This window comes from Micropterus salmoides, unplaced genomic scaffold, assembly GCF_014851395.1.
Source record: "Micropterus salmoides isolate LMB-PRFRI ecotype aquatic unplaced genomic scaffold, ASM1485139v1 Ms_hic_scaffold_3, whole genome shotgun sequence".
Classification (NCBI taxonomy): domain Eukaryota; kingdom Metazoa; phylum Chordata; class Actinopteri; order Centrarchiformes; family Centrarchidae; genus Micropterus; species Micropterus salmoides.
This window is the reverse complement of record NW_024042261.1, coordinates 5,225,663-5,238,485: the sequence shown is the minus strand read 5'-3', so window position 1 is coordinate 5,238,485 and position 12,823 is coordinate 5,225,663. Positions and strand designations below refer to the sequence as shown.

The 12,823-nt window shown below is 39.6% G+C and overlaps 1 protein-coding gene across 3 annotated transcripts in view; it reads right to left on the bottom strand.

Annotated features, from left to right (window-relative positions):
* Window positions 1-12,823, bottom strand: part of sez6b (seizure related 6 homolog b) — a 225,338-nt gene that overhangs the window by 48,325 nt on the left and 164,190 nt on the right. For all 3 annotated transcript variants that reach the window (XM_038694227.1, XM_038694228.1, XM_038694229.1), the window contains exons 5-6: window positions 9,963-10,148; window positions 6,852-7,020 (exon numbers count right to left, since the gene is read on the bottom strand). In XM_038694227.1, coding sequence (XP_038550155.1) covers window positions 6,852-7,020; window positions 9,963-10,148 — 355 coding nt within the window. The remainder of the gene's footprint in view (window positions 1-6,851; window positions 7,021-9,962; window positions 10,149-12,823) is intronic.

The window sequence follows — 12,823 nt, the reverse complement described above, 5'->3', positions numbered from 1 at the left end:
CAATTAAGACTCTTCAGCTGATTCAGAATGCTGCAGCACGTGTTCTGACAGGAACCAGGAAAAGAGATCATATTTCTCCTGTCTTAGCTTCTCTGTATTGGCTTCCTGTAAAATCCAGAATAGAATTTAAAATCCTTCTTCTCACATACAAAGCTCTTAATGGTCAGGCACCATCTTATCTTAAAGAGCTCATAGTATCTTACTACCCCACCAGAGCACTGTGCTCCCAGAATGTAGGGTTACTTGTGGTTTCAGTCTCCAAAAGTAGACTGGGAGCCAGAGCGTTCAGCTATCAAGCTCCTCTCCTGTGGAACCAGGTTCCAGTTTGGGTTCAGGAGGCAGACACCATCTCCACATTTAAGAGTAGGCTTAAGACTTTCCTCTTTGATAAAGCTTATAGTTAGGGCTGGCTCAGGTGAGTCCTGAACCATCCCTTAGTTATGCTGCTATAGGCCTAGACTGCCAGGGGATTTCCCATGATGCACTGAGCTCCTCTCTCCTCTTCTTTCTCTCCCTCTGTATGCAACCTCATCCCATTATTGCATGTTACTAACACAACTTCTCCCCTTTCTGTTAGTCTTGTGCTTTCTCGTCCCTCTCCTCCTATCACTTCCTGCAGGTTTTCTGGCTCTGGAGCTGTGGAGTCTGGGTCTGTGGTTGCGGGTCACCTGCTGCCCCCATGTTCCTGCTCGACACCCTCTGTTCCAATTATTGTTACTAGTCCTATTGTTATTTTTGTGATTATTATCATTAACACTACCATAAATATCTGTACCATTTTTTCATTCAGGCTATAGCAACATCACCTTTACTGTCTGTACCTCTGTGTGTATATTGTGTAGGCTGCCTCCCTCCCCTCTTTCTCTTCTTCCATCCCCCTCCCTCTTTCTCTCTGTTACTCTCTTGCCCCCCCGCCTCTCTCTCTCTCTCTCCTTCAACCCCAACCGGTTGAGGCAGATGGCCGCCCACCCTGAGCCAATGTTCTGCTCGAGGTTACTGCCTCTTAAAAGGAAGTTTTTCCTTGCCTCTGTCGCTTAGTGCTGCTCTTGGTGGGAACTGTTGGGTTTCTGTAAATATCATCACAGAGTACGGTCTAGACCTGCTCTTTTATGAAAAGCGCTCAGAGATAACTGTTGTTGTGATTTGGCGCTATATAAATTAAATTGAATTGAAAAACTTATAGCAGTACACACAATGACAGAATTGCTGGGTCCCTGGTCTATATGAAAAGTGCAATGAGATAATTTTGTTATGGATTAGTGCCATATATGAAATTGAATCAAATTTATAGGACAGGAAAATAAGAAATCAATCTGCAGGTAATCATGGGGACCCTAACCTATCAGATGGTTATAGTCCTTTTGACTGATAGATCACAGTGTGTTAGAGTAAATGATGCAGTGTCATCCCCTATTATTTCCAACACTGGGGCCCCACAAGGAAGCGCCATCTCTCCAGTTCTATTTACTCTTTATGGGTAACGTACTATACTGTCCCATACCATACATGTATGTACAAAGCAGACAACTGTGACCCAGCTGATGCTTCATGGTGTATTGTCATCTGCAGTAGGAGGTTTATTTAAGCAGTCAGACTCAGTGTCATACTCTGCATGTCACAGCCCTCCACCAGCAGCAGCCTCCACCTGTCGCTCTGTTCCTTCATGGCTCCCCATGGAGGTCTGCACTGATCTCTCCCTGCTCTGCCTTTGATGGCTTAAATTATGCTTCTCAGGTAGCAAGAAGACAGAGAATGTAACAGAGAGCAACAGGGCCTTTATGTCAAAATAAAATCTATATTTACATTTATTCTTTATGTTTCCATTCACACTGACTGTAATATGCTGAATGTGAAACAGTTCTTCTGTTTGGTTTATATATCTGAAGTGGTGAACAGTCTTGTTTCCTTCCCAGTTCAGCTGAAAACAATTGTATGCGTTGAATACAAAAGGGCCTTTTTAAACGACCTGTAGGGCATGGTCTAAGTGGATCAGCTCACTGCGCAGCATTATTTTAAACTAAGATGAACTGGTCATAGGTCACATCTCTAGCTTACAGGTGATTTCCTTCTTGTGTGTGATGTTGCTGTGTGAGTGTTTTCTTTAACAATTTATTTTGATGGTTAGAAAGGCTACTGTCAGTAATTTTAAAGTAGTAAAGTTACATGTATGCAAAATGTACTTTTTCATGTGTTTTCAACATACATACAGTACTGTGCAAAGGTTTTATGCAGGTGAGGGAAAAAATGCATTCATCCATTGTCAACCACTTATCCTGCATACAGGGTTGCAGGGGGCTGGAGCCAATCAGGTACACCCTGGACAGGTTGCCAGTCCATTGCAGGGCCACACAACCAGTCACACTCACATCTAAGGAGAGTTTTAGAGACATCAATTAACCTAGCCTGCATGTCTTTGGATGGTGGGAGGAAGCTGGAGCACTCAGAGAGAACCCATGCAGACACGGGGAGAACACGCAAACTCCACACAGAAAGGCCGGGGTTTGAACCCACGACCTTCCGGCTGTGAGGTGATAGTGCTACCCACTGCACCACTGCACCGCCCCAGAAAAGCAAAAATGCTTTCAAAAATATAAATGCTAATAGTGCTAATTATACTTATAAATTAAAGCAGTAATATGTAGTTTTCAGAGGCCACTAGCAGTGCAGTTTTTGGACTGCAACCAGGTGTGTGCTCATGCGTGTGCTTGAACCAGAGGCTTGGACTTATGAGCGAGCATAATCCGAAACACTACCACTTTCATACAGAGATCCCGCCATAAACGTGGAAACACCAGCATGCCATCTGTGGATTTTCTCCAGACATGTTCAGACTTACGTTGTTACTTCAACGTTCTTGGCTCATAAAGCGCAACGAGCCGGCATATTGGCACAATACTCCCAGAAAATAAGACAGCGTGACAGGGAGACAGCTTCACACAATATGCTGGAAACTTGGGTAAACTCCCACTGCAATGTTACAGTAATATTTTTATCAGCTTGACGTTGGAGTAATCCATGCTCATTAAATGATAACATTACAGTGACTACATTTAGCCGACATGCTACATCAGCGTTATCTCACCTGCTGCTTTTCGGTAACTAATACTATTTGTGTATCTTTCACCAGAGGCTCAGCAATGTCAGCAGAGCTAAACGTATTGGATGATAACGAAAAGAGTTGGTGAGCTACACTTAATCTTATAATGAGATTGTTGTCACACTTCATAACAGTTAGACCTCAGTAAGTAATATTATTGTAGTGGATGGGTGTGGTGTTGTCCTGCGCTGTTATGTTGCATTATTGTAAATTATGCGGGTCACATAAGTTACAGTGACAGAGAGGTGGAGAAGCTGTGTACCTGAGTATTTGTAAAACCACACTGAATCTAAATTGAACGTTACGAAGCAAACAGCGCAAGTCCGAGCTAATGTAGCTGGCTGCTCCTGCCTTGCATCAAGGCTAGTATAAACAAATCTCTCCACATTTACTTTGTACTGTTACATCCTTTCTTGCAAGCTAAATCAACACTTTGACATAATACTGGTGGTACACAGGATAGTAACTGCTGGTGATAAAACTTTGCACCACATGACATTAGCAAGTGCCTCTCTCCATGATTCCAGCCTTTCTGATGTTCACTATTTTCACTCAACATCATCTGAATCTCGTCTGACAGGCTACAGCAAATAAAACTTTATTGTTGTTTTTATCCTTACTGGAGTTTGTGTAGGAGTCTGTGTTGTACTGGGAGCATCTTGTTTTAATTTGTCAGTGGACTACATGTCGTTAGCTGCAGTGTTGTTCTGTAGTCTGAAAGAGGCTTGGGAGCGCGCACAGGGTACGTTCCGACCCAATACCTTCCCATTAAAAACAGATGTTCCAAGCAACAGAGAAAATTGAAGTGTGTTCATTTCTAAGTGAGGTTACAGCCGATTGATTGACAATAAGGCAGTAAAAATTTGATTAATTAATGAGTGATTTCACTGAAAAACTACATATATATACTTCAATATACTTTTTTCTTGAGTTACCAGTTCCTGGGGAGTTGCTGCTGGGGGTCTCTGCTTAGCTGACAAAGGGACATCCAGCTGAATTGGATCTGTTTGAATAGGGTAGATGGACAATTGGGCTGCACCATGTTCTCCCACATCATGAGGACGGGCAGAGTATTTCAGTTTGAGTTTTGTTGTCCTTTCTTTGCTAGTTATGCTTTTGATATTAGCATTATTATTTTATTGATTACCATTAGTTAATATTAGGTAGCTGATAGTTTGTAGTTATTGTACTAACATCAAGTAAAGCTATCTGTCCATTAATGGCGATCCAACATTAATTAGAATGTTAATTTTTATGACCCGGCCTACCCAATCCGTGGATAACTGTCATCTGTGCATCACTAGCAGTGTTGGGCAGATACTGCGACCAGCTAAAAGCTTTCAACCGCAAAAATTTGTACATCTGATTTATTGAAGCATCTGCTGAAGCAGCACAGCGACGTGAAACTTACAGAAAGAAACTCCGGCAGCTGCTGTCACTGATGCTTGGACTTGTCAGGAGAGAGTGGCATTAATGTAACGTTTTGTAACTACTGAATACTGCTCTTATAAACAGGCTATGTGTGCAGAAAAGCCGCTGTTTAAAAGTCGGGATTTACTTGCTTTATTTTTTTATTTAATGGCTAGGCTTATTGGTTAGGCTTATATGCTTTGTAATGCTCTGTCGTTCTCTCGTGAACACGCTGACCAAACCTGCACAAACCTGTCCAACCTTAGAATTGGCTGGAAATACTGGTCCATCCTGTGGATGTGGGGGGCAGAGGATTCTGCTACTACCAGATTGCTCAGAGACCTGGGAATCAGAGGCCAGAGCCTGTGCTTAGCCATCAAAGTTGCCTTTAGGCAGCAGAGAGAAGCATCCAGTGGCTTTGCATGAGAGCTAAGACCCCTGCTGTGCCCAGAAGTGGCAGGCCAAGACGATGCAGAGGGGTTGTTTCTGGGATGCCAGAATTCACTGTTGCACTGTCCATAGGCATTGTGGGCTCATCAATAAAGCATCCAGGAAGGAGGGTGCTCACTTGAGAACTCCTCTGTGTCAACCTGCCATCATATGTCACTTCATTGTTGCGTTCATCATCAACAAGACTCTCTTGTAAGCGCTTCTACAAAATATATTGTGTGAAATCTGTTATATATACACCCGATTGCCATCTGTGTCACTTTATTTTAAACAAATAGTGCATCTAGTAAATCTAGATATTAGTTACTTTCTGTCTTATTTGAGAGTTACCAAAACCGTTCCATGAGCAGACTTTAATAACTCTGATAAATTTCTTGATCTGGTTTCTATCAATGGTGATTTTTATTTGATCAAGCGTGGTAACCTAATTGCCTAAATTATGATCAATTATGAAAAGTAATTTAAGTAGTAAGTATGACCAAAAATCAGATGGATCCTTCCAAAGAATTCTTCTTTGAAAAGCGAGCAGACCTCAGCTTTTACACTTGCCAATTATGTATCTTCCCCATGTCATCACTTCTTTCTGATCTTTTCAGTTTCCTCAGATCTGTCCGGATGTCTCCTTATATCTCTGAGGACTATATTTGTAGCAGGAGTGTAAGAGCAGGCGAGATCAGCTATTGGCTGGTATACAAAATGGATTATTCAGCTAATTTCCCCCTTGCGACTCTTCCTTTCAGTCCTCTGTAATGAGAGCCCCATGCTGCTAAAATGACAGTCTACTGTCCCTGCTATAAGCTGCACTGACAGCCAGTTGTTACCCTGTAGAGTCCTCAGAAATAATGTTCTTACAGGGACAAAGCAGAAGGTACGAAGCATGTGAGGCCAGATGATTGAACATAAGTGAAGGAACGTGCACAAGTAAAAAGGAGGGTAATATATCACAGGACACAAATGATGAGACAGTAGTTACATTTGCCTGTGACTAGCTCATATGTCTGACATTATCTGATATAGACCAACTGAGCCTGGTTTTCATGTTTAAAAGGAAAGAATTAGATTCTAGTGTGGGTATCTCCACTGAAACCGTTCACTGCAGATCATTTCCCACAGCTTCTCTGCTCTATCTATCTATCTATCTCTTGGTTGTTGGTCACTGTGAACAGGCTACCCAAGTAAAATAACTGAGCTTAAATTAGTCTTTTTTTACAAAACTCCATGAATTCATATATATTTTCTATGTACTGAATATATGATTATATTTGAAATGATTATCAATGAAAAAATATATGTGAAAACTGGGTTATAAAACTATGTTTTTGCTGCACAAACATGCTATATTTTCAAGCTTCCATCTGGAGATTTCTTGTAAACAAAAAAAACGTTAAGTTCACATTCAGTGCACACTAAAATACACATCTGAAATTAGATTTTTTTTTTTTTTTATATTTTTAAATCCTGCATTATTTATATCCATGTTTACTAGTTTGCAGTCATCTTCCCTGTCTTTGCTGGTTCATTGCTATTTTTCTTGGTGCATTACTCTCATCGGTAGAGTGAAATCACCCCTGTGCCTATTGCATGTGCTTTCTTGTGCATGTGCCAGAATGAAGGAGAGACCCATTCATGAAAAGAGAGCTCTATAGCGCTACTAATGGTCAGAAATTCCACACAGTACCTTTAAATTGTATTTCTGATGATACTGCACTGGGAGGGTCAAAGTCAGATGTTTTTCTAATTTCACGCACGGTCACTTTAGATGAAGATTTAAATTTCATAAATGCTTCCATGCTGAAAAATGAAATGATCAAAATTTCACTGCAAGTTTAATACACAAGGTTGCATGTTTATAATGTTCAACCATCCTCACACAAAAGCTGAAAGTCCTGCTTACCGATCATCATCCTCAGCCAGCGCTACCTTCTCAAAGTGGATGTGCAGTCTCTGGCCCTCAGGGGCCTCCAGCAGCCAGTGGCAGGTCAGATTGTTGCTGTAGTTGCTGGGAAAACCAGGAGAGACGATCCGACCGACTGTGACGTTCCGGATCAAACCACCACAGGCAGCTGAGAGAGGACACATCATTTTTCTTATTCAAAATACACTGAAAGTCAACCAAATGCACAAACTGGCACTGAGAACATCACATCTCCATGAACCTACTGACCACAGATTAATGTTGTTTGCCTAAATTAAAGTCTAGTGTCAGCACAAACAGGAAGTAACTAGGCCAGAAAGGACATGATCCTGTTAATTTCTCATTATTGCATTCGTAAAGGACTGTAACACATAGGATTTTAAAATCTCCATAAAATTGGGGTCACCTTTTTACTTTACTTCCACCAAATCAAATTACAAATACATAGCTGGGAAGACATTGAAGCAGGTCAGAAAACAGGGAGGCTTCTCACTCAACTACAATGAAATATACAACAGTAGGATTTGATATAAAGCTGCCTCTAAAGTAAGCTTGTTCTCTCAGGTGAGGTATAACAGACCTTTAAAGCAAAATTGGTATTTAAAAATCAACACATGCAATATGTGTGTAATCACAGAATCTACACTCCTTTTAAATTTAATGTCCCCAAATTCCCAGAAATACTACCAAAGACATGGTAGTGTCTTGGATCAGACAGGACAGAAAGTGGATCGTAAATTACAGATTTATCAGCCACCCATCACTTTTGATTATAACTTTAAGAGCACGGAGGGAGCCAAGATATTATGTGAGAAAGAAATAAGAGATATAATCAGATTTATCAACACACAGAAAATCCTTCTGCATCTATAGTAAGTAAGGTGCGTGTGTGCGTGCGTGTTGTTTCCCAGCTGATCAGGTCAAGGTTACTCATGCAGACAAATCTTAATTAAAACAGAGCAGGAAGAGTAAACCCAGTGGCATCCTGCCCAGACTTCAGTAATCACACCTCGATACACCTTTATTTTTATGCTCTGACACACACACGTGCACACGCATGCATGCACGCACGCACACATACACACACACATGCACACGCTCGCACACACCCACACACACACACAATCAAGATGGCAGAGATACAGATGCACAAACTCCATCTTTGAAATTGCTTTCAGAGAAACATTCCCTGTGCTGTGAATCAAAGTCGATCAGAGTGGTCAAGAGTAAAATGGTCACTTATTATTCATCAGCCAGCCTCATCGCTACAAAGACAGAAAAAAAATAATTCACCATCCACACACTCCTGGGAGAGTCCAGGTTTGTCTGTTTCTATACCCGTCATGCAAAATCTATCTATCTATGCAAAATAGATAGAAAGTCCTCTAAAAAATAACACAAAATGCTGTGATTGTTGATGGGAATTGTGGGAAAGGCTGTCAGAGAATGGCTGACGCATATTCAGAAAACCAATACTGAAAAGTAAAAGTAAAACTCCATTATGTCCTAACAAAAGCAGAGTTTAATAACAATACAAAATGCTTATTCTAAGTAATGGTGACAATAGTTATGCTAATACTGATGATAATGCTAATATTTACTTTTAAAAAAAAGATTTCTAATACATTTCTGTTATAAATATTACATGTATTGCATTGTTTAAATAATGTATTATTAAGATCTAATGCACAATGATTTAGTAGTAGTTTTGAAGTACAAAAATAATAACGCTATTGCTATTTATATTAAAAAATATATAGGTTTCATTGTTTCATAAATTTCTACATATGAATAATTTTATTTAGGTTAATAATTAGCTTTTACTATGTAGTTTAATGTATATGTGTACCGGTATTACTATTTTAGATGTGATGCTAATACTAATAATAATTGTAGCACTATCACTGTATAGTTACATTTCTGTTTATAAATTATTATTCGTTTTCATTATGTAGTTTGAGGACACATTATTAATCAGATGCAATGGAATATGTTGAAATTGTTTCTAATAATAACGATAATTCTAATAGTGTAATTTCATTTCTGCTTATAAATAATTAATTTGTAATAATCTCTGTGATTAATACAACTTGAAGTAATACATGCTTTTTAACAATAACAATGCTAATGCTAATAATTTGCTCACAATTAGCTTATTTTGCTCACAGTAATGGATACTGACATTGTAAAGAAATACTGGTTTTAATTATCCATCTATTTACTATTAGTATTATAAATAATATATGCATTATGTATGTATGTACGTATGAATGTATGATATATTATTTCTAATATGTATTATTATATTAGATGCATTATTATATTATATACACAATAAGTAATATATACATATATTGGTTTAATTAATACATTTATAAATAATGTATATTCATCACTTGCTTTAAGTAATATCTGTATTATTATAATATCACATCATGTAGTTTGCATCTACATGTAGCTGACACTTTTATCCAAAGTGATTTACAATTGCTGTCAGAGGTCGCACGCCTCTGGAGCAACTAGGGGTTAAGTGTCTTGCTTAGGGACACATTGGAGGAGTCACAGTGGGGGATTGAACCCGGGTCTCTCACACCAAAGGCATGTGTCTTATCCACTGAACAATCACCACCTACCTAATAACATGATTTATTATATGTATTATGTTAAGCTAAAGGGATTGCCATAACAAAATGCATGAATAATTATTATTAAAAATGAAATTAATTATTAGCAAATATCACAATAAATATAATATATGTGCTATGTAGATTACAAATGGTTTAATCCTTAAAGGGAATACATTTAAATATTTTGTGCTTGTATGAATTCATTCTTCCTTCTTGCTTTCTTCAATAACAACATGTTACATGTAACATTGATTAATACAATACAATCCGAGTGCAGATAGAATACATGTATCATTAATCTGTAAATGACCACAGATAATTAGAAACATTTGTAAAGGCATTTTCAAATACACTGATATCTTTATAATTATTTGAAATTGTTTGGTTGTCCTTCGTATCTATGGGCTGTGGATACTGAGGATGTGCTTTTGATTGTGCTTGGTCCTGGTTGAGGTGACCTTACCTTGGCAGTGTGGTTCTTTACCACTCCAGTAGGGGGTGCTAGCATTGCGGCAGGTGAGCACACTGGGGCCCTGCAGCTGGTAGCCAGTCAGACAGGAGAAGAAAGCCTCCCCTCCAGAGTGGAGACTACTCACTGATACATCACCACTGAGAGGCCGTTGGGGGAAGACACAGCTCAAAACAAAGGCTGCAGAGATAGAGAGATAGAAAGAAAGAGAAAGAGACACAAAGACACAGAGAATTAAACTGAAAAGAAGCAAGATTTCAAGAGAGCTGAGGTTTGGTTTCAGAAGTTGAAAGGACTCAGTGAAGTTAGTTTAAGCTAGCAGCTCGTGTCACACCTAAAAGAGCTTATAGATACCCCCAAAAGCTCCAAGAATAAAGTGATCTTGGTTAGGCTATACATGGTTTTGGTTAGGGTTTAAGGTGGGATTTGTTTGTAGCACATGTATCTGAACCCAGGGACATACATCTTCCAAAACCGAGGCTATAACAGCGTGTGAAACAGTGGAAATAGGAAAAACTATGTCCTGATTTTCAATTTAGCGCACTCACTCAATCAGATTTTGGTGGCTGGGCATTGAGAGTACTACTAGCTGCAACTCTGAAAGTGTGTGCATTCTGACCTCTGGGGGTAACTTACTTAAAGAAGAATAAGGCTATATATTTACTGAGTATATTTACTGTTTAAACAGGCTTTTCTCTGCTTGACTGTGCTCTGTCTGCTGTGTTGCTCAACAAATCGGTCTGTGGGCTGGTGTTCCGGTGTTAGTAGACTTGATTAGAGGAACTGATGCTGTTTTGAAGGCCATGGGTGGTCACACCAAATAATGATTTGATGTAGATTTTCTATTGTTCACTCACTTTCTATTTTGTCTCCTCAGCCTACCCCTTCACCTAAACACCATGAGTAAAATCAGTTTACTTTGCTGCTTTTATGTTAGATGTTGGGCTACTGTCAATACAACTCAATGCATCCTGCACATGTTTCACATTAAAAGCTTACCTGGAGAGGGAGGGATGAACCGCTGGAAGCCTATCAATGTGAAACATCTGCACAGTAAGAGATTCATTGATAGTAGCTTAACAGCTTTGAAAAAACAGCTATATGAAATCATTAGGGAATGAGAACAGTATTTGTTTTAAATCCGCCCAAAAACTTGGCTTCAGATCTTTACTATTTTTCCATAGCACTGAATATTAATGACTGACTACGCAGCAATCAGTTCAAAGTTAAAAACACATCTCAAGGAGTCTTATTTGATTTTAACACGCCAAATATCAACGCAGATCTACTTCGTCAGGATGTGAGTGCGGAATGACCAGACATGATCCTAATATGTGCATGGGAGTTTGTACCACCTGCTGGATCGGTACAGTAACATTTTCTCCCACACACACACTTAACACAAAGACTTGTCACATCACTGCCAATATATGGAGAACATGTCCAGCATGGCTCTCAGGTGACCAGTTAACTAACAGGCTTTTTTATTGCCACTGATTTGTCTTCCTCCAGCATCCTGGCGTTCAGCCAAACATATTAATAATATATTTCTGCTAAAGACTCTGATCCATCTCACTGTAATTGTCCTAGTTTTATTGTTAGCCCTTGGATGGCTTGGCAGTAGCGCTGCTATTGATTCTGTCTGTTGGGGACAGCACTGTGCCTCAGGCGAGGAAATATGTAGGGAGATTAAATAGGCCAATAAATGACAACCTACGACCTCAGCTGCTTCCAACACTCTGTTAGTGCTGAGGGATGTTTGCCAGCTCTATAGTGTCTCACAGAAATGGAGATAAGAAGAGCAGTGTTGGTCTTTATAGTATTTCTCATTAGAGCAACATCCCAGACTAGTGCTGCCATAGCAGCAGCCGCTGGAGCTGTGTCCTATCGCTCCCTGAGCTAGTCATTACCATGGCCAGCTGTACCTATTAATAACCAGGCCAACCAAAAACTATGAAACTCACAGGCTCACTGGAGACTGAAAAAGAGATAAAAGAGCCATCATGGTAGCATTGTGGCATCATAACACTGGTGCGAACAGAGAGCTATCACAGAGACAAATTGCCTTGGAGCGGTAAAATGCTTGCTAAATGCTACATCACTTTGTCTTGTCTTCTTAGACCTTATGGCCATTTATCATGTTTTGATTTTAATGAAAGGTTATTGATAACCACTGCATTTTTTTTTCACTTTCATACTAGAGGGTAAAAGTTGACCTACAGTGTGGTGTTCAGCTGGATCACATGGATAGTTTGTGTCCTTATAAATTTAAGTAGCATAATATAAAGCTGAAAATGCATTGAGGAAAGAAAATGTAGAGTAAATGTAAAAGTAACCCTCATTGACTATTTTTGATTGTCAGACCCTTGTGATAATTGGACATGTATTACATGTTCATATTCATGTACCTTTTCACAGCTGTAATTCTGCGAAACATTCTCCATAGTGCTGGTATCCCATGGTTGAAATAGTGGGTTGTGTAACTTTAAAAACAAATGAGTACACAGCAGGGCCAGCAATAAAAGTGGAAAAGGACAAACAATATAGGCTACAATGACTGAAGTGAGCCAATATGTTTAGCTTAGCTTTAAAAAAGATAAAGCCCTGGCTTGCTTGATCTCTTCTAGTTGTTTGTTGGTGGGGTTGTGGGGCTCATTGCAAATTAACAGTCTGCTGGAGTCTTAACAGGTATCACTGCAATTGTCCAACCCAACCCGTTCTCACTCCCCGACTCATCACCTATGGACGAATGGTCAAGACCCATCGGCGTCAGTTTGTAACGCACTAAAGATCTCTATAGCGTCATAGCAGTGGGGGAAGCCCTGTAGCGTCAGTTTTTGATAAAGGTAGGTATA